Here is a 27,176-nt window from a genome sequence, read left to right as displayed (position 1 = left end):
GGCGCCATCGCTGCGGCTCTGCACATCCATACCAGTGTGTGTGCAAGGCCGGCTTCACGGGGGAAGGCGCCATCGCTGCGGCTCTGCACATCCATACCAGTGTGTGTGCAAGGCCGGCTTCATGGGGGAAGGCACGGCGTGTGAAGGTGAGGGTGCCATCTCTGCGGCTCCGCACATCCATACCAGTGTGTGTGCAAGGCCGGCTTCATGGGGGAAGGCACGGCGTGTGAAGGTGAGGGCGCCATCGCTGCGGCTCTGCACATCCATACCAGTGTGTGTGCAAGGCCGGCTTCATGGGGGAAGGCACGGCGTGTGAAGGTGAGGGCGCCATCTCTGCGGCTCCGCACATCCATACCAGTGTGTGTGCAAGGCCGGCTTCACGGGGGGAAGGCACGGCGTGTGAAGGTGAGGGCGCCATCGCTGCGGCTCTGCACATCCATACCAGTGTGTGTGCAAGGCCGGCTTCACGGGGGAAGGCACGGCGTGTGAAGGTGAGGGCGCCATCTCTGCGGCTCCGCACATCCATACCAGTGTGTGTGCAAGGCCGGCTTCATGGGGGAAGGCACGGCGTGTGAAGGTGAGGGCGCCATCGCTGCGGCTCTGCACATCCATACCAGTATGTGTGCAAGGCCGGCTTCACGGGGGAAGGCACGGCGTGTGAAGGTGAGGGCGCCATCGCTGCGGCTCTGCACATCCATACCAGTGTGTGTGCAAGGCCGGCTTCACGGGGGAAGGCACGGCGTGTGAAGGTGAGGGCGCCATCGCTGCGGCTCTGCACATCGTAACACCACCGCTGCCAACAAAGTCTGCTCATTTTTTTAGTTGCACAAGAAAATGAAATAGTCAGGCCATTTTGGTTTATGAGCCCATCTTCTGAGACCCCTTCCGTTTTTATTTTTCGTTTACGGACCTCTGTGGGGCTGTTTTCTCTTCGGCAAGCTGACATTTTTACGCACACCATTTGGGATGACTTTTTCTTATACTGCAGTTTAGCTACGATCAGTGACTGACAGTGTCTTCTAAATGGTTAAACAGCAGCGATCATAGAGGCTCCAGCCGCTGCTATTGCTGGCGGATGATGGCTGTGTCACACAGCCGCCGGCGGCCGGGTGTCGCGCTGACTCCTGCAGTCTCTGTGCAGCGTCACGTTTTCATTCTTGCGTTCTTAGTTTCTTACTTTTCTATTTTTTTTATGTAGCTATTGATTTTCTGTCCTGTATATATAAGGGCGAGGTGCACTTACTTTTTTGCTGACCTTTCAATGCTCACATGCACTTAATGCACAATACGAGACGCGGAGCAGAACCAGAACGACCCTTGTGGGTTTAACCCTCTCGGGCCGCGCCGGGCGCCTCATCAATCAGCCGCCGTGTCACTTGGTACGATGCTCACTCGGCAGCCACTTCAGCTGCAAGAGGAGGGCAACAAAAACACTTAATTTGCAAGACAATTCGTCTCTTAAAGGGCCGGCGAGTGTTTTCACTTGTGTCACTGAGCTGTGAAGGTCTTTTCTGAAGAGCTGAGCATCCATCATAATCACTTGTGTTCTTTATCCTACAGACATTGATGAATGTGATAACGAGTACAATGGAGACTGCGTCCACGAGTGCACGAACATTCCTGGAAACTACCGCTGCACTTGCTACGACGGCTTCCAGTTGGCGCACGATGGGCATAACTGCCTGGGTAAGACTTTATATTGGGATAGTCACAGGATTGCGGCTGTCCGGGTCTGGAGGCCATAGTGGTGCTTCAGTACCGCGCTATTTGCTGCCTGTTTTGGAAATCACCCTTCGGCCTCGGTGCCTGCGTTTTGCAGGGACGAGTGCAATTTGATAAAACATCGGATTGCTGTCACTGAAACACTATGGGGCAGCGTCCATCTGCGATTTATTCTTCCGGCCATATCAGCATGAGAAATGAATCGCAGCATGCTGCGTTTGGCAGTGAGTTTCATCTCACAGGCACCTATACAAGTCTATGGGAGCGAGTGAAACATTGCACAGCAATCGCATGTCATCCGACCACAGTGCGATGTATGCAGATACAGGGGAAGAGAGGGGGAAAGCGCTCCCTCCATCTTCTCCGCAGCTGTGATATGATTGCAAGATCAGATCTCAGTCACATGCCCCTGGGCTGACACTCGCAGCAAAGGGTCATTAGCATTTCGCTTCCAATGTCCTTGCCTCACAAGCTATGCGCAAGTGGAACCAAGGCCACGTGCATTGGATGCGTTATGCTAAAGACCCCCGGCTCCCACTCTTCTGCCAGCATAAGCTGAGTGTGATGCATCTGTGATCCGATCCTGTAATCGGATCACAGCTGCAGAGGAGAGGGAGGGATTACGCTCTCCATCTCCTCCATTGTCAGCTGATGTGATTATTGCACTGCACTGGGATGTCATCCGAGTGCAGTCCGATGTTTCTCTCTCACCCATAGACTTGTATGGGTGCGAGTGACACGTCTCCCGCTGACAATCGTAGCATGCTGCGTCTTTTTGCTCATCCAGAATCTGGATGAGAAAAAAAGTTGATAATCTGCTCTCCCTCATTGAATAACATTGGTAAGAATGCAATGTGATATTTTCTCTCATTGCACTCGTCCGAGTGTGAACATACCCTTATAGAGTCCACCACAGTGGACCATCCATGGTCCATACCACAGACTGAACTCCCGTCCTGCTCAACAGCTGAGGCTCTGCTTCAATGTGTCCCGTAGCAAATCAGCAAGAGTCTGTGCTACAATGGGGCTGATTTTATTTCCATTTTTAAGATCTATTTGGGGAGTTCAGTTACTCGATTCTTGTAGAGGACAGGTTTTTCCCCCAAATGTCTTCAGTTTGCATCCGTCACCTCCTCTTCAACTTTGTTTTCATTCATAAATGGATGACGTTTATATGTTATGTCATCCATTTAACAAGACGAGAACGGTGGAGGTGTTCAGAGACCCGTCCTGTAAAAACCAACGTGAACACAATCCAATGTGTCTAGTGTTAAATTGAGCCATGTAAATAATCTGCTACTTTGAGTCCAGTCCATTTTTTTTGTCTTCTGGATTTGTTGCTGCAGTGAACAGAGGCCAACGTTTAGACTGGGCCAACTTCACACTGTCGCATTGTAGGACTCCGCAGTCTTTCCTCGTCGGGGGCTGTATGATAAATGCGACTGCCTGGGCTAAGGTTACAGCCAGGGCCGGCGTCAGCACCCGGCAAACGCGATCAAATGCCGGGGCCCTGAGCTGCCGGGGGGCGGCCCATTCGCGGTGGCAGGAGTGGCGCACCACTACTCAGGGGGGCCCGGTGCCCGCGATGTCACTGCCCCCCCCCCTGCCGAGGATCACTCTTTCAATTGTGTCGACATAACAGTTGCTAACACAAGTGAGAGCAATGATGAGAGAGTGACCAGCGCGCTGCCTCTCTTATCATTCTCCCCGCTGTGACTATCTGCACTCAGCTCTGCAGACCGGAGCAGCGGGGAACGAGGAGAAGTGAGTATTAATCACTGTATGCGACATGAGCAAGCCTACTGCTATCTGGCTCTGTACTGTGCTATATAGTATACGAGGGTGCCTACTGCTATCTGGCTCTGCACTGTGCTATATACAGGCTATATAGTATACGAGGGTGCCTACTGCTATCTGGCTCTGCACTGTGCTATATACAGGCTCTCCTATATACAGGCTATATACTATATGAGGGTGCCCACTGCTATCTGTCTCTGCACTGTGCTATATACACTGTGCTATATACAGGATGTCCTATATACAGGTTGTATACTACATGATGGTGCCTAATGCTATCTGGCTCTGCACTGTGCTATCTGAGTCTGCACGGTACTATATAGGGCTGTGTACTACATGAGGATACCTAATGCTATCTGGCTCTGCACTGTGGTATATACGGGCTGTATACTACATGAGGGTGCCTAATGCTATCTGACTCTGCAGTGTACTATATAGGGGCTCTGCACTACATGAGGATGCCTAATGCTATCTGGCTCTGCACTGTGCTATATAGGGGCTGTATACTACATGAGGATGCCTAATGCTATCTGGGTCTGCATTGTGCTATATGCGGGCTGTATACTACATGAGGATGCCTAATGCTATCTGGGTCTACATTGTGCTATATGCGGGCTGTATACTACATGAGGGTGCCTAATGCTATATGGGTCTGCATAGTGCATATGGTGGCTACATAATACTATATGGAGGACAATGGGGGCTTCATAACACTATATGGATGAATATGGGGACTGTATACTACTATACCCCCAGAGTTGTATGTCCCCTCCACCCAGGTGCTGTATACCCCCTCAGAGCTGTATACCCCCAGAGCTGCATGTCACCCCCCACCTCACAGCTGTTTGTCCCCCCACCTCAGAGTCACTGTCCTGCTCTAGAGCTGTATGCCCCCCATTGCTGTATACCCCTTTCCTCAGTAATATGTATGCCCCCCAGTAATGTGTATGTCCCCAGCCTCTCTTGTGATGTATATACAGCAGTGTTAGTGTGCCCTATGTGCGGCCATGTCTGTTAGACAAGCCGGGAGGTGAATAAGGCTGTTGCCGGCTTCCCAATATTAGAAATATATATACAGTATAAATATATAAATATAATGTGTGTGTGTGTATGATGTGTATCTATGTGTGTCAGTGTATATGACTGTGTCTAGATTTATGTCTCTTTATGTGTTTTTGTGAATTTCTCTTTAAATAAGTATGCGTACATATGCCTGTATGTGTATGTATCTGTGCATGTCTATGTGAGGATGGGGCCCACTGAGACTCTTTCGCCCGGGGCCCACAAGAACCTGGAGCGGGCCCTGGTTACAGCATCTGTTATTGGTTGACCAAGGTACGCCAAATTGTGGTGCAATTTAGACCGTGACTTGGGCCTCGCTGTTCCCCATTTGTGGCCATTTCTAAAACACAAAATAAACGTGACACAAAAGGTGAAAAGCGTTTGTTGTTTTTTCAATGTAGTTTAGTAAGTTCCTCCCAATGTATCACAATTGTCTGGATTGTAAACACTGAAACGAACCATCAGCTGTCAGCAGCATTAGGTGTAGAGCAGGCTTAGTGACCGGTGGCTTCTTTCTTGCTCAGCGTAGTTGGACCTGCGGTGCTTGTTTCGCTGCGTTTTCTTTGCAGCTTTTCCCCGTAGAAGCCAAATAGCATCCATTATAAGAACAAAGCATGAAATACCCCTGAGATACCCCAAACAACGGCATCGAAACACGCGATAAAAATGCATAATGAAAAGCACAAGTCACCTAATTTACATAACAGGCGCAGAAATTCTGCAACATCCAAAACTCCTGGGAATGGAGCCGAAAATTGTGTCTACTATGCGTACATGACCGCTGCAGACAATCACTGGCCTTAGCCATGATTCCGGCATGCAGGCCACATCATAACACAGACTGACGGACACAACAGAGCAGAGGCGTCGGAGAGGCCGGAGGCTATAGGTCATTTATTATTTTATGGTATTTAGGGAGAGTTTTTAACAAATTGGATGATCACTGGAAGTTGGCGGCCGGGACCCTCACCGATCACCACTGAGCATGTGCGACCACCACTTACAGCAAACAGTGGTCTTGTACATAGAGGGGGATGTTCTGCTAATAGTCAGGGGGCCACAGGGTAAATGGAGGGTCCTGGTCTGGGTCGGCTTTCCATGGGATTGCAGGAAGCACGAGAAGTGATGGTGAATATCTGCTACAGCCAGGTAGATAAATAAAGAATCAGCGAGGCCTGGAATACACGAGAGGAGGCGTCCACATGAACCGGCGCCGGGTACAATGATGCTTTTCTCTTCATTTTACTAGATGTGGACGAGTGTAACTCAAACAATGGGGGCTGTCAGCAGACGTGCGTCAACACCATGGGGAGCTACGAATGTCGCTGCAAAGATGGCTTCTTTCTGAGTGACAATCAGCACACATGTATACATCGCTCCGAAGGTGAGTGACAAATATGATTATATTACTGCCCCTATGTACAAGAATATCACTACTATAATACTGCCCCCTATGTACAAGAATATCACTACTATAATACTGCCCCCTATGTACAAGAATATCACTACTATAATACTGCTCCTATATACAAAAATATCACTACTATAATACTGCCCCCTATGTACAAGAATATAACTACTATAATACTGCCCCTATGTACAAAAATATAACTACTATAATACTGCCCCTATGTACAAGAATATCACTACTATAATACTGCCCCCTATATACAAGAATATCACTACTATAATACTGCCCCCTATGTACAAGAATATAACTGCTATAATACTGCCCCTATGTACAAGAATATAACTACTTTAATACTGCCCCTATGTACAAGAATATAACTACTATAATACTGCCCCTATATACAAGAATATCACTACTATAATACTGCCCCTATGTACAAGAATATAACTACTATAATACTGCTCCTATGTACAAGAATATCACTACTATAATACTGCCCCTATGTACAAGAATATAACTACTATAATACTGCCCCTATGTACAAGAATTTATCTACTATAATACTGCCCTCTATGTACAAGAATATAACTACTATAATACTACCCCTATGTACAAGAATATAACTACTATAATACTGCCCCTATGTACAAGAATATAACTACTATAATACTGCCCCTATGTACAAGAATATATCTACTATAATACTGCCCTCTATGTACAAGAATATAACTACTATAATACTACCCCTATGTACAAGAATATAACTACTATAATACTGCCCCTATGTACAAGAATATAACTACTATAATACTGCCCCTATGTACAAGAATATAACTACTATAATACTGCCCGTATGTACAAGAATATAACTACTATAATACTGCCCCCTATGTACAAGAATATAACTACTATAATACTGCCCCTATATACAAGAATATAACTACTATAATACTGTCCCTATGTACAAGAATATAACTACTATAATACTGCCCCTATATACAAGAATATAACTACTATAATACTGTCCCTATGTACAAGAATATAACTACTATAATACTGCCCCTATATACAAGAATATAACTACTATAATACTGCCCCTATATACAAGAATATAACTACTATAATACTGCCCCTATGTACAAGAATATAACTACTATAATACTGCCCCTATATACAAGAATATAACTACTATAATACTGTCCCTATGTACAGGAATATAACTACTATAATACTGCCCCTATATACAAGAATATAACTACTATAATACTGCTCCTATGTACAAGAATATAACTACTATAATACTGCTCCTATATACAAGAATATAGCTACTATAATACCGCCCCCTATGTACAAGAATATAACTACTATAATACTGCCCCCTATGTACAAGAATATAACTACTATAATACTGCCCCTATATACAAGAATATAACTACTATAATACTGCCCCCTATATACAAGAATATAACTACTATAATACTGCCCCTATGTACAAGAATATAACTACTATAATACTGCCCCTATATACAAGAATATAACTACTATAATACTGCCCCCTATATACAAGAACATAACTACTATAATACTGCCCCCTATGTACAGGAATATAACTACTATAATACTGCCCCCTATGTACAAGAATATAACTACTATAATACTGCCCCCTATGTACAAGAATATAACTACTATAATACTGCCCCTATATACAAGAATATAACTACTATAATACTGCCCCCTATATACAAGAACATAACTACTATAATACCGCCCCCTGTGGTGAAGTTTCGGATTGCTGGGTTACATGTAGTCTCTCAGTAGTGAGTCCATGTCTCCGTCGCTCTGTCTATAATGTGTGTGTCCGGTTCGTCCCCTGTATATGTGGCATTGGGGGGACACTGGGCGCGTCCCCCTCTTTATGTGTGGACCTCTTTGTGTTTGCTCGGTGAACTCTGCGGCGTTACCTGCTTTTCGGGGGCCCCTTCTCCAGACGCTGAATGCGCAGAGAGAAAATGACTTTTCATTAACTAAAGAATAAAGAGCGAGAGCTGGCGAGTTCATTCCTTCATCCCGGAGTTTGCAGGGTGAGGGATCGGGCTGCGTTTGTTCGTGGAGAAATGTGTGGGCGGTGGCATAAATGCGGCTAATTAGTGTCCTCGGAGCAGTGATTGACAGCGGGACGGTCCCGGCTCTTTCATGTCCGGCACATTTGGTCTGATGGAAGAATCTTTGTTTTGTGTGAAGTTCTCACTGTGGGAAAAAAGGATCAAAAAGCAGCTGGGCGGAATAATGCTAGTGGGCCGACGTCAGCTCCTTTGTTGACTAAAGCCCCTGTAATCGGGGAGTGGGCCGCCCTCCGGAGCCGTAATGTCAGGGGCTCCGCATTCAGGCTAAGTGACTAATTGAGATGTGATTGAAATTCAGGCACTGATTCTGCGGCCGGTCCCCTGCACACAGCGGCGCGCTGCCAGCATCTGTGTGATGTGCTGCGGCCGGTCCCCTGCACACAGCGGCGCGCTGCCAGCATCTGTGTGATGTGCTGCGGCCGGTCCCCTGCACACAGCGGCGCGCTGCCAGCATCTGTGTGATGTGCTGCGGCCAGTCCCCTGCACACAGCGAGCTGCCGTATATACGTTCCTACTGTATACACCGCTGCGGCCCCGTTCCTCCTGTATATACTGCTGCGGCCCGTGATACCTGTGTATCTACTGCTGCAGGCCATGGTACCTGTGTATATACTGCTGCGGCCCGTGGTACCTGTGTATACACTGCTGCGGGCCATGGTACCTGTGTATACATTGCTGCGGCCCGTGGTACCTGTGTATACACTGCTGCGGGCCATGGTACCTGTGTATACTCTGCTGCGGCCCTTGGTACCTGTGTATATACTGCTGCAGCCCTTGGTACCTGTGTATACTCTGCTGCGGCCCTTGGTACCTGTGTATACACTGCTGCGGCCCTTGGTACCTGTGTATACTCTGCTGCGGCCCTTGGTACCTGTGTATACTCTGCTGCGGCCCTTGGTACCTGTGTATACTCTGCTGCGGCCCTTGGTACCTGTGTATACACTGCTGCGGCCCTTGGTACCTGTGTATACACTGCTGCGGCCCTTGGTACCTGTGTATACACTTCTGCGGCCCGTGGTACCTGTGTATACACCTCTGCGGCCCGTGGTACCTGTGTATACACCTCTGCGGCCCCTGTTACCTGTGTATACACCGCTGCGGCCCCGTTCCTCCTGTATATACTGCTGCGGCCCCGTTCCTCCTGTATATACTGCTGCGGCCCCGTTCCTCCTGTGTATACACCGCTGCGGCCCCGTTCCTCCTGTGTATACTGCTGCGGCCCCGTTCATCCTGTATATACTGCTGCGGCCCCGTTCCTCCTGTATATACTGCTGCGGCCCCTGTTACCTGTGTATACACCGCTGCGGCCCCGTTCCTCCTGTGTATACACTGCTGCGGCCCCGTTCCTCCTGTATACACTGCTGCGGCCCCGTTCCTCCTGTATATACCGCTGCGGCCCCGTTCCTCCTGTATATACTGCTGCGGCCCCGTTCCTCCTGTATATACTGCTGCGGCCCCGTTCCTCCTGTGTATACTGCTGCGGCCCCGTTCCTCCTGTATATACCGCTGCTGCCCCGTTCCTCCTGTATATACTGCTGCGGCCCCGTTCCTCCTGTATATACCGCTGCGGCCCCGTTCCTCCTGTATATACTGCTGCGGCCCCGTTCCTCCTGTATATACTGCTGCGGCCCCGTTCCTCCTGTATATACCGCTGCGGCCCCGTTCCTCCTGTATATACTGCTGCGGCCCCGTTCCTCCTGTATATACTGCTGCGGCCCCTGTTACCGTGTGTACACCGCTGCTGCCCCGTTCCTCCTGTATATACTGCTGCGGCCCCTGTTACCTGTGTATACACCGCTGCGGCCCCGTTCCTCCTGTATACACCGCTGCTGCTCCGTTCCTCCTGTATATACTGCTGCGGCCCCGTTCCTCCTGTATATACTGCTGCGGCCCTACCTGTGTATACACCGCTGCTGCCCCGTTTCTCCTGTATATACTGCTGCGGCCCCGTTCCTCCTGTATACACCGCTGCGGCCCCGTTCCTCCTGAATACACCGCTGCGGCCCCGTTCCTCCTGTGTATACACCGCTGCGGCCCCGTTCCTCCTGTATATACTGCTGCGGCCCCGTTCCTCCTGTATATACCGCTGCGGCCCCGTTCCTCCTGTATATACTGCTGCGGCCCCGTTCCTCCTGTATATACCGCTGCGGCCCCTGTTACCTGTGTATACACCGCTGCTGCCCCGTTCCTCCTGTATATACTGCTGCGGCCCCTGTTACCTGTGTATACACCGCTGCGGCCCCGTTCCTCCTGTATACACCGCTGCTGCTCCGTTCCTCCTGTATATACTGCTGCGGCCCCGTTCCTCCTGTATATACTGCTGCGGCCCTACCTGTGTATACACCGCTGCTGCCCCGTTTCTCCTGTATATACTGCTGCGGCCCCGTTCCTCCTGTATACACCGCTGCGGCCCCGTTCCTCCTGAATACACCGCTGCGGCCCCGTTCCTCCTGTGTATACACCGCTGCGGCCCCGTTCCTCCTGTATATACTGCTGCGGCCCCGTTCCTCCTGTATATACTGCTGCGGCCCCTGTTACCTGTGTATACACCGCTGCTGCCCCGTTCCTCCTGTATATACTGCTGCGGCCCCGTTCCCCCTGTATATACTGCTGTGGCCCCTGTTACCTGTGTATACACCGCTGCGGCCCCTGTTACCTGTGTATACACCGCTGCGGCCCCTGTTACCTGTGTATACACCGCTGCGGCCCCTGTTATCTGTGTATACGCCGCTGCGGCCCCGTTCCTCCTGTGTATACTGCTGCGGCCCCGTTCCTCCTGTATATACTGCTGCGGCCCCGTTCCTCCTGTGTATACTGCTGCGGCCCCGTTCCTCCTGTATATACCGCTGCTGCCCCGTTCCTCCTGTATATACTGCTGCGGCCCTACCTGTGTATACACCGCTGCTGCCCCGTTCCTCCTGTATATACCGCTGCGGCCCCGTTCCTCCTGTATATACTGCTGCGGCCCCGTTCCTCCTGTATACACCGCTGCGGCCCCGTTCCTCCTGTGTATACACCGCTGCGGCCCCGTTCCTCCTGTATACACCGCTGCTGCCCCGTTCCTCCTGTATATACCGCTGCGGCCCCGTTCCTCCTGTATATACTGCTGCGGCCCCGTTCCTCCTGTATACACCGCTGCGGCCCCGTTCCTCCTGTATATACTGCTGCGGCCCCGTTCCTCCTGTATACACCGCTGCGGCCCCGTTCCTCCTGTGTATACACCGCTGCGGCCCCGTTCCTCCTGTGTATACACCGCTGCGGCCCCGTTCCTCCTGTATATACTGCTGCGGCCCCGTTCCTCCTGTATACACCGCTGCGGCCCCGTTCCTCCTGTGTATACACTGCTGCGGCCCCGTTCCTCCTGTATATACTGCTGCGGCCCCGTTCCTCCTGTATATACCGCTGCGGCCCCGTTCCTCCTGTATATACTGCTGCGGCCCCGTTCCTCCTGTATATACTGCTGCGGCCCCTGTTACCTGTGTATACACCGCTGCTGCCCCGTTCCTCCTGTATATACTGCTGCGGCCCCGTTCCTCCTGTATACACCGCTGCGGCCCCGTTCCTCCTGTGTATGCACCGCTGCGGCCCCGTTCCTCCTGTATACACCGCTGCAGCCCCGTTCCTCCTGTATATACCGCTGCGGCCCCGTTCCTCCTGTATATACTGCTGCGGCCCCGTTCCTCCTGTATATACTGCTGCGGCCCCTGTTACCTGTGTATACACCGCTGCTGCCCCGTTCCTCCTGTATATACTGCTGCGGCCCCGTTCCTCCTGTATACACCGCTGCTGCCCCGTTCCTCCTGTGTATACACTGCTGCGGCCCCGTTCCTCCTGTATACACCGCTGCGGCCCCGTTCCTCCTGTATATACCGCTGTGGCCCTACCTGTGTATGCACCGCTGCGGCCCCGTTCCTCCTGTGTATACACCGCTGCTGCCCCGTTCCTCCTGTATATACTGCTGCGGCCCCGTTCCTCCTGTATATACTGCTGTGGCCCCTGTTACCTGTGTATACACCGCTGCTGCCCCGTTCCTCCTGTATACACCGCTGCGGCCCCGTTCCTCCTGTGTATGCACCGCTGCGGCCCCGTTCCTCCTGTATATACCGCTGTGGCCCTACCTGTGTATACACCGCTGCGGCCCCGTTCCTCCTGTGTATACACCGCTGCTGCCCCGTTCCTCCTGTATATACTGCTGCGGCCCCGTTCCTCCTGTATATACTGCTGTGGCCCCTGTTACCTGTGTATACACCGCTGCGGCCCCTGTTACCTGTGTATACACCGCTGCGGCCCCTGTTACCTGTGTATACACCGCTGCGGCCCCTGTTATCTGTGTATACGCCGCTGCGGCCCCGTTCCTCCTGTGTATACTGCTGCTGCCCCGTTCCTCCTGTATATACTGCTGCGGCCCCGTTCCTCCTGTATACACCGCTGCGGCCCCTGTTACCTGTGTATACACCGCTGCGGCCCCTGTTACCTGTGTATACACCGCTGCGGCCCCTGTTATCTGTGTATACGCCGCTGCGGCCCCGTTCCTCCTGTGTATACTGCTGCTGCCCCGTTCCTCCTGTATATACTGCTGCGGCCCCGTTCCTCCTGTATATACTGCTGTGGCCCCTGTTACCTGTGTATACACCGCTGCGGCCCCGTTCCTCCTGTGTATACTGCTGCGGCCCCGTTCCTCCTGTATATACTGCTGCGGCCCCGTTCCTCCTGTATATACTGCTGTGGCCCCTGTTACCTGTGTATACACCGCTGCGGCCCCTGTTACCTGTGTATACACCGCTGCGGCCCCTGTTATCTGTGTATACGCCTCTGCGGCCCCCGTACACTGGCGGTTCCGGCTCCGTCATTTTGGCTGTATACGGTTATGACGGGGGTGTCGGGGCCGGTGGTGCTCGGTAATGCCGCGCGTCGTTGCGCTATATTACCCCGGGGGTTGGATACTGTTATACGCTCAGACAAGAGGCAGCACAGCGAGGAATAGCACAGGAATCGGGGGCAATATGTTGCGGAGCCCCCAGGGGTCAGAGGTCGCTCGGGGGTGATTACAAGGGCACACTAAGTGTAATTTAACAGCTCAGACTGAGACAGATGGAGTGTGCGGCATCAGTGGAGGAAGCGGGGCCCCGCAGAGCAGGTGCTGCCGGCCCCGGGCCATGGGTGCTGGATAAACAGCCCCACTGCAGCACAGAGGAATCTGCTTCATATTTACTGAAGGGTTTTACAGATTAGGAAAAGTCATAAAATATAACAGTAATGTATAAATCTACCGAACGCTCCGCGTCACACTGGAGCCAGCGCCGCTGATCTATGGCTCCGCCTGTGGTTGGCATCTACAACACAGCGAGCGCTGTTCATAGGCCTCATTACCTGGTTTGATCCAGGAATTACATTTTACGCTGGCTGTGAGGTGGTGTGTGTTGTAATTTTTACAGCTGGTTCCCCCCGTGCCCCAACTACCAGCCGAGGCCCAGAACGTCCCCCATGTTCCAGATACCACCCGAGGCCCAGAACGTCCCCCATGCCCCAACTACCAGCCGAGGCCCAGAATGTCCCCCATGTTCCAGATACCAGCCGAGGCCCAGAACGTCCCCCATGCCCCAACTGCCAGCCGAGGCCCAGAATGTCCCCCATGTTCCAGATACCAGCCGAGGCCCAGAACGTCCCCCATGTTCCAGATACCAGCCGAGGCCCAGAACGTCCCCCATGTTCCAGATACCAGCCGAGGCCCAGAATGTCCCCCATGTTCCAGATACCAGCCAAGGCCCAGAACGTCCCCCATGTTCCAGATACCAGCCAAGGCCCAGAATGTCCCCCATGCCCCAACTACCAGCCGAGGCCCAGAATGTCCCCCATGCCCCAACTACCAGCCGAGGCCCAGAATGTCCCCCATGTTCCAGATACCAGCCGAGGCCCAGAACGTCCCCCATGCCCCAACTACCAGCCGAGGCCCAGAATGTCCCCCATGTTCCAGATACCAGCCAAGGCCCAGAACGTCCCCCATGTTCCAGATACCAGCCGAGGCCCAGAATGTCCCCCATGCCCCAACTACCAGCCGAGGCCCAGAATGTCCCCCATGTTCCAGATACCAGCCGAGGCCCAGAACGTCCCCCATGCCCCAACTACCAGCCGAGGCCCAGAATGTCCCCCATGTTCCAGATACGAGCCGAGGCCCAGAACGTCCCCATGCCCCAACTACGAGCCGAGGCCCAGAACGTCCCCCATGTTCCAGATACCAGCCGAGGCCCAGAATGTCCCCCATGTTCCAGATACCAGCCGAGGCCCAAAACGTCCTCCATGGTCCAGATACCAGCCGAGGCCCAAAACGTCCTCCATGTTCCAGATACCAGCCGAAGCCCAGAACATCCCCAATGTTCCAGATACCAGCCGAGGCCCAGAATGTCCCCCATGTTCCAGATACCAGCCGAGGCCCAGAATGTCCCCCATGTTCCAGATACCATCCGAGGCCCAGAATGTCCCCCATGTTCCAGATACCAGCCGAGGCCCAGAATGTCCCCCATGTTCCAGATACTAGCCGAGGCCCAGAAAATCCCCCATGTTCCAGATACCAGCCGAGGCCCAGAAAATCCCCCATGTTCCAGATACCAGCCGAGGCCCAGAATGTCCCCCATGTTCCAGATACCAGCCGAGGCCCAGAATGTCCCCATGCCCCAACTACGAGCCGAGGCCCAGAACGTCCCCCATGTTCCAGATACCAGCCGAGGCCCAGAATGTCCCCCATGTTCCAGATACCAGCCGAGGCCCAAAACGTCCTCCATGGTCCAGATACCAGCCGAGGCCCAAAACGTCCTCCATGTTCCAGATACCAGCCGAGGCCCAGAACATCCCCAATGTTCCAGATACCAGCCGAGGCCCAGAATGTCCCCCATGTTCCAGATACCAGCCGAGGCCCAGAATGTCCCCCATGTTCCAGATACCATCCGAGGCCCAGAATGTCCCCCATGTTCCAGATACCAGCCGAGGCCCAGAATGTCCCCCATGTTCCAGATACCAGCCGAGGCCCAGAAAATCCCCCATGTTCCAGATACCAGCCGAGGCCCAGAAAATCCCCCATGTTCCAGATACCAGCCGAGGCCCAGAATGTCCCCCATGTTCCAGATACCAGCCGAGGCCCAGAATGTCCCCCATGTTCCAGATACCAGTTGAGGCCCAGAATGTCCCCATGTTCCAGATACCAGTTGAGGCCCAGAACATCCCCCATGTTCCAGATACCAGCCGAGGCCTAGAACGTCCCCCATGCCCCAACTACCAGCCGAGGCCTAGAACGTCCCCCATGCCCCAACTACCAGCCGAGGCCCAGAACGTCCCCCATGCCCCAATTACCAGCCAAGGCCGAGAAATTCGCCCTTGTCCCAACGGCCAGCCAGGGCCGAGAAAATCGCCCTTGCCCCAACGGCCAGCCAAGGATCAGCCCATGCCCCAAGTATCAGCCGAGGTCCATGTCCCATCCACGAGTGGAGGCCCAGCCCGTCCTTCCATTCCCCAACTACCAACGGAGGCCCAGACCATTCCCCCCATGACTAAACTACCTGCGGAGGTACAGCCTGTACAACCCATGCCCCAACTACCTGCGAAGGCCCAACCCATCTCCAAGGCCCCAACTACCTGCGAGGGCCCAGCCCATCTCCAAGGCCCCAACTACCTGCGAGGGCCCAGCTCATCTCCAAGGCCCCAACTACCTGCGAGGGCCCAGCCCATCTCCAAGGCCCCAACTACCTGCGAGGGCCCAGCCCATCTCCAAGGCCCCAACTACCTGCGAGGGCCCAGCCCATCTCCAAGGCCCCAACTACCTGCGAGGGCCCAGCCCATCTCCAAGGCCCCAACTACCTGCGAGGGCCCAGCCCATCTCCAAGGCCCCAACTACCTGCGAGGGCCCAGCTCATCTCCAAGGCCCCAACTACCTGCGAGGGCCCAGCCCATCCCTCCATTCTCAGACTTCCAGCGGAGATCTAGCAGACCATTACACCAGCACATCTGCTCCAAGTATTTCCTGCAGAGCAGCGCTCCTGGAAACCTGACCGCGGAGGAATCTGCAGCTAGCCCCTATATGTAGCGGCGATTGTTCCCCTCCATTATCAGGGTTGTCCGGGGTCCCAGGGGTCAGAATAATAGCAATCATGTAATCTGTCCTGACTATACGGCTGGCGCAGAGGTTGGAGTTCCCCTTTATTCATCATAAAGTCACTTTGTCACCTTCGATAAGCTTTGTGTTAATTTGTCAGCCCATTTCAAGATCACTGCTTGCTGTCAGTGAATAGGACCGTGTGTGGGCAGGATTCCAGCCTTCAGGCCTCTGTGTGTGACTGATGAATGCTTCTATTCACTGACAGCAAGCGGAAAAAGGCAGAATAATGACAGTTTGTCAGTAAGTTGTAAATCTTGTAGCTTTTTCCCCGAAAGCCGATGGATCGTGTCTCAGGTTTGTTGGGGGTCCCGGAGACCCTAGTGATGGCTTTCTTTAATTGTAAGCTCCTGGGACCACTTGTGTCCTCCGTCCCCTCCGTCATCCCTCCTATGGTAAAGGTTGCAGCCCCTGATCCATATCCAACCTGGTATTACTCAACTTTTGACCTTCTGATTATGAAGCTGTATTCCCCCCCTCACAGATGGGGAGGCGCAGCGCGTTCCACAGCGGAGCCGCTGCTTTATAGGCTGTTACACTGGCGGCTTCGGTTTCATAGCCGCTCGCTGTTTTTTTAATTTTTTTTTAACAAACACCTGAATTCTTCATGTCCGACTTCCCGGCGTTTTCCCATGGATTGATTCCCGTCTTTCCCGGCCAATACAAACGTCTGGCGTTTCCAGGATCGCACTCTGCGGTCTCCCCAGTAATGCAGCCAGTCAGATATACGGAGGACCCAGCGCGGCCGCGGCTTCAGGAGAGCAGCGCTCCAGGACCTGCGATTTATGGAGCGCGAGCACGTCTGGATCTCACTATAATAAGATCGCGTTTCACGATGGATCAGGCGTCCGCGTGTAACTCAGACGATGACAGCTCCGGCTTAACGCTGCAGCCCGACGCTCAGCTCCCGGCAGCTCCGGTTACATTTATCCTGGCAGAAAATCCGAGAAAGACTTTCATTGTTGTCTAGAATTTCTGCAAAGAAATATAAAATACAAGACAATGTAGAAAACATATGTTTATGTATTGTGGATGGAAGTGAAAGGCGGCCATCTTATTACTGGGTACTGTGCCGATTCCACCTATGCCATAGCGTCCACCTTTGTGCTGATGTGTGTAACCTTCGATAGAATCCATCTCCTTCCCCCTCTGGCAGACAACAGTAGTTTCTACATTTCCTGTGTAGCAATATACAGGTAACTGAGCGTGTCCTCCAGCACTCAGTCACCTCCACCTAATGAGCTGAGTGCTGGAGGACACACACGCTCAGTCACCTCCACCTAATGAGCTGAGCGTGTGTGTCCTCCAGCACTCAGCTCATTAGGTGGAGGTGACTGAGCATGTGTGTCCTCCAGCACTCGGCTCATTAGGTGGAGGTCACTGAGCTTGTGTCCTCTAGCACTCGGCTCATTAGGTGCAGATGACTGAGTGTGCGTGTGTCTTCCAGCACTCTGCTTATTAGGTGGAGGTGACTGAGCATGTGTGTCCTCCAGCACTTAGATCATTAGGTTGATGTGACTGAGCCTGTGTGTCCTCCAGCACTTAGATCATTAGGTTGATGTGACTGAGCCTGTGTGTCCTCCAGCACTTAGATCATTAGGTTGATGTGACTGAGCCTGTGTGTCCTCCAGCACTTAGATCATTAAGTTGATGTGACTGAGCCTGTGTGTCCTCCAGCACTTAGATCATTAGGTTGATGTGACTGAGCCTGTGTGTCCTCCAGCACTTAGATCATTAGGTTGATGTGACTGAGCCTGTGTGTCCTCCAGCACTTAGATCATTAGGTTGATGTGACTGAGCCTGTGTGTCCTCCAGCACTCTGTTCATTAGGTGGACGTGCACATTGCTATATTCTATGAACACCAGGTGGTGCCATACTAAATATATGTGAAATATAAGCTCTACACAATGCAGGGTTAAAGATTGGAATTGTAAGGGGCATTTCTTTCCTTGCTTTGGTGTTTTTTATCTGTGATCTGTAGACCCTGACCTTCGCTTTGTGTTTTTTAGAAGGCCTGAGCTGTATGAACAAAGACCACGGATGTGGGCACATCTGCAGGGAGACCCCGAGAGGCGGCGTGGCGTGTGACTGCAGACCCGGATTTGAACTTGCAAAGAACCAACGAGATTGTATCTGTGAGTTCTCCTGGGATGTGGGCAGCAAAGGCTAAGAGAGTTCATGGAGATATCCGAAGTGTATTCTTCTTATCATGAGATCTGTGCTTGCTGTGAGTGACTGGAGACATGTATTGGCTTCTGCTGGGTGAATGAGGCCTATAGGCACCACTATCTTGGCTTCTGCTGGGTGATTGGGGCCTATAGACACCACCATCCGTCTTCTGCTGGGTGAATGGGGCCTATAGACACCACCATCTTGGCTTCTTCTGGGTGATTGGGGCCTATAGACACCACCATCCGTCTTCTGCTGGGTGAATGGGGCCTATAGGCACCACTATCTTGGCTTCTTCTGGGTGAATGGGGCCTATAGACACCACCACCCGTCTTCTGCTGGGTGAATGGGGCCTATAGGCACCACCATCCATCTTCTGCTGGGTGAATGAGGCCTATAGACACCACCATCTTGGCTTCTGCTGGGTGAATGGGGCCTATAGACACCACCATCCGTCTTCTGCTGGGTGAATGGGGCCTATAGGCACCACCATCCATCTTCTGCTGGGTGAATGAGGCCTATAGACACCACCATCTTGGCTTCTGCTGGGTGAATGGGGCCTATAGACACCACCATCCGTCTTCTGCTGGGTGAATGGGGCCTATAGGCACCACCATCTTGGCTTCTTCTGGGTGAATGGGGCCTATAGACACCACCATCCATCTTCTGCTGGGTGAATGGGGCCTATAGACACCACCATCCATCTTCTGCTGGGTGAATGAGGCCTATAGACACCACCATCTTGGCTTCTGCTGGGTGAATGGGGCCTATAGACACCACCATCCGTCTTCTGCTGGGTGAATGGGGCCTATAGGCACCACCATCTTGGCTTCTTCTGGGTGAATGGGGCCTATAGACACCACCATCCATCTTCTGCTGGGTGAATGGGGCCTATAGGCACCACCATCCATCTTCTGCTGGGTGAATGGGGCCTATAGACACCACCATCCATCTTCTGCTGGGTGAATGGGGCCTATAGACACCACCATCCATCTTCTGCTGGGTGAATGGGGCCTATAGACACCACCATCTTGGCTTCTGCTGGGTGATTGGGGCCTATAGACACCACCATCCGTCTTCTGCTGGGTGAATGGGGCCTATAGACACCACCATCTTGGCTTCTTCTGGGTGATTGGGGCCTATAGACACCACCATCCGTCTTCTGCTGGGTGAATGGGGCCTATAGGCACCACTATCTTGGCTTCTTCTGGGTGAATGGGGCCTATAGACACCACCATCCATCTTCTGCTGGGTGAATGAGGCCTATAGACACCACCATCTTGGCTTCTGCTGGGTGAATGGGGCCTATAGGCACCACCATCCATCTTCTGCTGGGTGAATGAGGCCTATAGACACCACCATCTTGGCTTCTGCTGGGTGAATGGGGCCTATAGACACCACCATCCGTCTTCTGCTGGGTGAATGGGGCCTATAGGCACCACCATCTTGGCTTCTTCTGGGTGAATGGGGCCTATAGACACCACCATCCATCTTCTGCTGGGTGAATGGGGCCTATAGGCACCACCATCCATCTTCTGCTGGGTGACTGGGGCCTATAGGCACCACCATCCATCTTCTGCTGGGTGAATGAGGCCTATAGACACCACCATCTTGGCTTCTGCTGGGTGAATGGGGCCTATAGACACCACCATCCATCTTCTGCTGGGTGAATGGGGCCTATAGACACCACCATCCATCTTCTGCTGGGTGAATGGGGCCTATAGGCACCACCATCCATCTTCTGCTGGGTGAATGGGGCCTATAGGCACCACCATCCATCTTCTGCTGGGTGAATGAGGCCTATAGGCACCACCATCTTGGCTTCTGCTGGGTGAATGGGGCCTATAGACACCACCATCCATCTTCTGCTGGGTGAATGGGGCCTATAGACACCACCATCCATCTTCTGCTGGGTGAATGGGGCCTATAGGCACCACCATCCATCTTCTGCTGGGTGAATGAGGCCTATAGGCACCACCACCTTGGCTTCTGCTGGGTGAATGGGGCCTGCGGTCTCTTGGGGTAATCGCAGCTCCAGATTCCTCGGATCAGTGTCAGCAGCACGTCTTTCTGGAGCCATTCTGTACTGACTAAGACTATGTGCACACGTTGCGTTTTTTCCCGCGGAAACGCTGCGTTTAGAACGGCAGCGTTTCAGTGGCAAATTGCATGCGTTCAGCTTCCTCAGCAAAGTCTATGAGAAAGCCGAAAAATCAATGCACACGCTGCGTATCTAAACGCAGCGTTTTGGATGCCAAAAATCGGTGCGGAAAGAAAAGCAGCATGTCACTTCTTTTGTGCGTTGTGGCTGCGTTTTCCCCCATTGAAATCAATGATGCGGGTCAGAACGCAGCTACACCGCAGTGCGCTGCATTTTTGTTGCGGTCCGCATGCTTTATCGGCATGCCAGAACGCAGGCAGTTACCTGGAAGTGAGGTCAAGAGGTTTCCAGTTGACCTCACTTCCTGGCAAAGTTCAGGAAAGCCCCCGGTGTCGCCAAAGTGTCCACCCCGACCCCCGACCCCCCTCCCGAAAATCCAACATGGCCGCGCGCACAGCAGCGCACCGGCCGCCCTACTCCTCTGTTTCTGTCGCATGTGCAATAACACATACGACAGAAAACTGCTCCCCAGGCCCTGCCAGGTCACCCCCTATTCCCCCCGGTGTCCTCCGGTGTCCCCCGGTAACCCCCGTACCTGTCACAGCGCTGATCCCCCGCGGCCCCCTCCTTCACAGTGCGCGCCGGTCACATGTGCCGAGCAGCTGACAGCTTCCTGTGTTCAGTGTGAGCTGCTCTGGCTGCTGCTGCTTGGCACTGTGCAGCTGTGACCCGCGGAGAGTGGGTGCAGATTCTTTGCACCCACTCTCCTCAAATGAAGGGTCTGCACTACTAGAAAATGGAGGACACGTTCCCTGAGCGTGCCCCCCATATTCTAGAAGGTCCAGAGGCGACGTGGGACGTCAAAAATGGATACTGCGGACCCAATTTTTTTCTTTTCTTTTCAATAAATTGGTGAAAGAGGATATGTTTTTGGGGAGTGTTTTTTCAAATAAATTTTTTTTTTGTTGTCAATTTTTTTTGCTATTACTGTCAATTAGTTATGTCTGGTATCAAATAGATGCCGTGACATCACTAATTGCTGGGCTTGATGCCAGGTGAGATTACACATCTGGTATCAACTCCATATATTACCCCGTTTGCCACCGCACCAGGGCAACGGGATGAGTTGGGGCGAAGCGCCAGGATTGGCGCATCTAATGGATGCGCCACTTCTGGGGCGGCTGCGGCCTGCTAGTTTTAGGCTGGGAAGAGTCCAATAACCATGGCTCTTCCCATCCTGAGAATACCAGACCCCAGCTGTCAGCTTCACCTTGGCTGGTGATCTAATTTGGGGGGACCCCACGTTTTGTTTTTTTTTTAATTATTTATAAATAAAAAAAAAAAAAACAGCTTGGGGAGTCCTCCAAATTGATCACCAGACAAGATGAAGCTGTCAGCTGTGGTTTGCAGGCTACAGCTGTCTGCTTTACCCTGACTGGCTATCAAAAATAGGGGGGACCCCACGTCATTTATTTTAATTATTTTTTTTGGGGCTAAATACAAGGCTAGGCACCCCTCAGTACCACATGAAAGGCACTAAAGGGCGCCAGCTTAGAATATGCAGGGGGGGTGGGACGTTATATATATGTTTGACATCCATTGACACATTTTAGGCTGTGTGCCCACAATCAGGGTTTGCAGCGTTATGGGCGCAGAGTGTTTTCCCTGCGTCCATAACGCTGCATTGTGCAGTAGAAGCACAGTGGAAGGATTTTTGGAGATCCCATGCCCACTGTGGTTCTCTTCTCCGCAGCATAAACCGACCTGTGGCGCAGCTTCCCGAGCCTCAGCATGTCAATTTATGCTGCGGAGATGAGTGTGCTCTGCAGGTAGCATAGAGCTCCACAGCAGCCTGAACCCAAATCGTGGGCATGGGCAGCTGCGTTCTCCCGTGGACAACACTCACATCTCTGCAGGAAGGCTGGCACTGTGTACTGGATGTACTGTGGCACTGTCACTGGATCATGTGGTCAAAAACGCACCTGAAGAAAACGCACGAAAAACGCACGAAAAACGCATGTGTTTACAATTGTCCCCTCTGCCAGAGGGTGCGTTTTTTTCTGCACTGAAAAAAACGCAACGTGTGCACATAGCCTAACACGGTACAAAGATATATTTTACCTGGAAGAAAACCTCAGACTCTCCGGCTTTCTAGATCATCGCGGTATCCTGGCTCCTGATTGGTCGGCTCATTGCGTTATGTCTCGTCAGTTCTAGATTTTGGCTCACAACGTTTTAATTCAGTAAACAAATGAGTAAATTTCAGTGCCAAAAGCCATCGAAACAAAGAGGTCTGAGCCCCCCGCCTGTCTCTGGAGCCCCCTGCCTGTCTCTGGAGCCCCCTGCCTGTCTCTGGAGCGCCCCGCCTGTCTCTGGAGCTCCCCGCCTGTCTCTGAGGCTTTCCGCCTGTCTCTGAGGCTTTCCACCTGTCTCTGGAGCCCCCAGCCTGTCTCTGGAGCCCCCACTTATCTCTGTAGCCCCGGCCTGTCTCTGAAGCCCCCGCCTGTCTCTGAGGCTTTCCGCCTGTCTCTGGAGCCCCCAGCCCTTCTCTGGAGCCCCCACTTATCTCTGTAGCCCCGGCCTGTCTCTGAAGCCCCCGCCTGTCTCTGGAGCCCCCCCCGCCTGTCTCTGGAGCCCCCCCCCGCCTGTCTCTGGAGCCCCCACTTATCTCTGTAGCCCCGGCCTGTCTCTGTAGCCCCCGCCTGTCTCTGGAGCCCCCCGCCTGTCTCTGGAGCCCCCCGCCTGTCTCTGAGGCTTTCCGCCTGTCTCTGGAGCCCCCACTTATCTCTGTAGCCCCGGCCTGTCTCTGAAGCCCCCGCCTGTCGCTGGCAGCTTTGCTCCGTCATGCTCACGTCGAGCAGTCATTCCTCTGGCCAGCAGTTCCCGCTTTATGTATAGAGCTTGTGAAGTGGCTGCGTCTATCGGGCGGGGGTGGGGGTCGTTATATAAACTGCTGGTGAGCGGAGATGGGGGTCAGGGAGGGGCTCGGGGTTCTGTAATTCATGGGCAGATTTCCCAGAAAATCCAGTGTAATGTAATCAATATATAGTGAAAAGATCTGCAGCTCTGTAACCTACTTTGTTTCAGTAATGTGCCATTTTCCAGATCTCTGCTTGCTGTCAGTGAATGGCAGCTGATGGATGATTGTCCGGATTCACACACACTCTGACCCCACAGCCGGCCGGTGCATAACATGGAGGTGTGAATGCAGCCGTACACGCCAGGGCCTGCCACAATGTATCCACAAAGTATCCACAAAGTATCCACAATGTATCCACAATGTATCCACAATGTATCCACAATGTATCCACAATGTATCCATGCTAGAGCACCCTGGACTTTCGAAAAACCACAAAGAACTATATCAAAAAAGCACCAAAAAGGAGCCAAGACAAATGCTATGTGCACACAGATGTGGGGAGCCTTCCTCATAAAGATGGCTGCCGCCGAGGTGCAAGATGCTGATGAACAGCCACTCACCCTCCACACTAGACACTTTGCTATAGTTCTTTGTGGGTTTTTTTTACAAACGTTTGTGACCACAAAGCAGCAGCGTCCGCGGTTGTTCATTCTTCTTGCGTTTTTGTGAACATTTGTCACCGATTGAAATCATTGAGGGGATGAGAAACGCACGGGTGCAAATTGTTTGAATTTTACCCTCGATTTTATCAACAAAAACGCAGCTCACAAATTTAGTTCCAGAATGACAATCAATGCTGGAGTGGTTTTTTCGTGTCTGTGCCGGTCTCTGTCTCTCTCCAAGCGCTTCATAGTCACCGATCACCGGCGCCCGCGGCTGTCGCACTGCTCTCTGCTCCCGCGACCTCTAATTCTTCTTCCCTACCCGCTCATTAGAATCATTACATATTCACTGCACCCACTCATAAAGCTTATGCATATTCACTGCTTCCCCATCTGTGATTGGTTGCAGTCAGATGAGCCCCCACGCTGAGTGACAGCTATCTGACTGCAACCAATCACAGCCGCCAGTGGGCGGGTCTATATTGTACAGTACAATAAATAATTAAAACGAAACAGTGTGCGATTCCCCCCCAATTTTGATACCCAGCCAGCTGGTATTATCAGGCTGAGGAGACCCATGTTATTGGGAGCCTCCCAGCCTGCAAATATCAGCCAGCAGCCACCCGGAATTGCCGCATCCATTAGATGCGACAGACCTGGAACTTTACCCAGCTCTTCCTGATTACCCTGGTGTGGTGGCATTCGGGGTAATAGGAAAGTAATGGCAGCCCATAGCTGCCACTAAGTCCTAGATTAGTCATGGCAGGCGTCTATGAGACACCCCCCATTATTAATCTGTAAGTGAAGGTAAATAAACACAAACACCAAAAATATTATTTATTTGAAATAAAAGACAAAAAAAACCCCTCTTTTACCACTTTATTAATACCCAAACACCCCTCCATGTCCAACATAATCAACACGTGACATCAGGTGTTCACCCGAGTTCATTCTGATGACACAGCTCTGTCTGCACTCGCAGCTGGCAGTCATGTTCTATGACGCTCGCTGTGACAGGACAGGGATGTAGCCGAGCTGAATTGTCGTGGGACCTAATGTGGATTACGTCGGACCTGAAGGGGTGTTTGAGAGGTTAAAAAAGTGGTGAAAGAGGGGGCTTTTTGTAATTTATTCCAAATAAAGGATTTTTGGGGTATTTGTGTTTATTTACTTTTATTTACAGATTAGGGATGGGGGGGTGTCTCATAGACGACTACCATCATTAATCTAGGAATTAGTGGCAGCTATGGGCTGCTATTAACTCCTTATTACCCTGATTGCCACCGCACTAGTGCAATCAGGAAGAGCTGGGTCTAGTGCCAGAGTTTGCGCACCTTATGGATGCGCCACTTCTGGGGAGGCTGTGGGCTGCTATTGTTAGGCTGGAAAGGACCAAATAACGATGGCCCTTCCCACACTATATCATCCCCCAGTTGTCTGCTATACCTACCTTGGCTGGTTTTAGAAAAACGGGGGGGGGGGACCCCCATGTAATTTTATTTTATTAAACAAATCAAATACTTTTATTAATACAAATCAAAAAAAGTGTGGGATCCCCTCTATTTTTCATAACCAGCCAAGGTACAGCAGACAGCTGAGGGTTGCAGCCTGCAGCTGCTGCTGTTCCTGCCCTGGACGTGAAAAACGGGGGGACCCCACATCATTTTTATACCAAAATAAAACAGCTGGCCAAGCTAGCTATCCCTCTATCAAGCTATCTGTTATTTCTTTCTATTTATTCTATAGGTTCTATCTATCTATTCTTTCTATTTTTTTCTATCTATTGTAGCTATCTATCAATTATCCTATCATATTTTGTTTCTCCTTTAAAAAACACATTAACAAAAACGCAGCTACATTACAAGTGATTTTTTCCCATTTCCAGGCTCTGTGACAAGGTGCAGTTTGTGTGCAGAAAATACTGCAGCGTGTGCATGTGGCCTAAGGGATGGTTCCCGCATCAGTGACTCGCGTTCTTCAGCACGGGCAGAGGGGACAGATGCATAGAAATCTCACCTCCACCTCTTCTTTTTCGCGCTGCGCACACTCGCCTGCCGGGCGTTTTCCAGGGCGCAGCAGGTCAATTCCTCCTGTGGCTGCGCTGAGTTTTCCCCATAGACTTACATTAGATGCGGAAAGTTCACAAGTAAAGACGCGTTTATGGTGCGATTACGAGGAAGAAACGTACGTAACCCGCAAACAATGTAAATACCAGGAAGATTCAAAAAGAAACAAAAATCCAATATTTAATGGAGGACCCCAAATAGACAAAAAACACAAGAAAACACAAGAAAACTAAGCTGCAGAAATTGTGCAGTGTCAAAAACTGAACTCCCCCCGATCGTGAGGACGTCTGCATTCACTGATGGCAAGCGGAGATCTGGAAAGTGAGGAACAAGGGAAGGCAAAGTGAATTAGAAGGTTGAACTTTCCATTACATGTTATGTAATATTTATCAACAGAAAATTGGAAAGTCCCTTTAAATGGCCTCTAAGTGGACAGGAAATGTAAGATATGAAAAACCCCCAAACATCCCCTGATTCCTGTCAATGTTACCTTCACAGTGACCTGTAACCACGGAAACGGAGCGTGTCAGCATACATGTAACGACACCGACACCAGACCTGTCTGCATGTGCCACCCGAAGTACAGCCTGCAACCTGACGGCAAGACCTGCATCGGTAACTAGCATTGTACCACATCGTACAGCGCTGACCCGGAGTTACCTCCTGTATTACACTCCAGAGCTGCACTCACTATTCTGCTGCTGCAGTCACTGTGTACATACAGTACATTACTGATCCTGAGTTACCTCCTGTATTATACTCCAGAGCTGCACTCACTATTCTGCTGGTGCAGTCGCTGTGTACATACATTACATTACTGATCCTGAGTTACCTCCTGTATTATACTCCAGAGCTGCACTCACTATTCTGCTGGTGCAGTCGCTGTGTACATACATTACATTACTAATCCTGAGTTACCTCCTGTATTATACTCCAGAGCTGCACTCACTATTCTGCTGGTGCAGTCGCTGTGTACATACATTACATTACTGATCCTGAGTTACCTCCTGTATTATACTCCAGAGCTGCACTCACTATTCTGCTGCTGCAGTCACTGTG

The 27,176-nt window shown here is 51.7% G+C and overlaps 1 protein-coding gene across 3 annotated transcripts in view; it reads left to right on the top strand.

Moving 5' to 3' along the window:
- Positions 1-27,176, top strand: part of SCUBE2 (signal peptide, CUB domain and EGF like domain containing 2) — a 114,018-nt gene that overhangs the window by 8,393 nt on the left and 78,449 nt on the right. For all 3 annotated transcript variants that reach the window (XM_075327046.1, XM_075327047.1, XM_075327045.1), the window contains exons 3-6: positions 1,561-1,686; positions 5,831-5,965; positions 18,269-18,394; positions 26,616-26,732. In XM_075327046.1, the coding sequence (XP_075183161.1) occupies positions 1,561-1,686; positions 5,831-5,965; positions 18,269-18,394; positions 26,616-26,732 (504 nt within the window). The remainder of the gene's footprint in view (positions 1-1,560; positions 1,687-5,830; positions 5,966-18,268; positions 18,395-26,615; positions 26,733-27,176) is intronic.

Source organism: Anomaloglossus baeobatrachus, chromosome 10 (genome assembly GCF_048569485.1).
Source record: "Anomaloglossus baeobatrachus isolate aAnoBae1 chromosome 10, aAnoBae1.hap1, whole genome shotgun sequence".
In the NCBI taxonomy this organism is placed as follows: Eukaryota; Metazoa; Chordata; class Amphibia; order Anura; family Aromobatidae; genus Anomaloglossus; species Anomaloglossus baeobatrachus.
The sequence above is the reverse complement of the archived record's forward strand: the minus strand, read 5'-3'. Positions and strand labels throughout refer to the sequence as shown.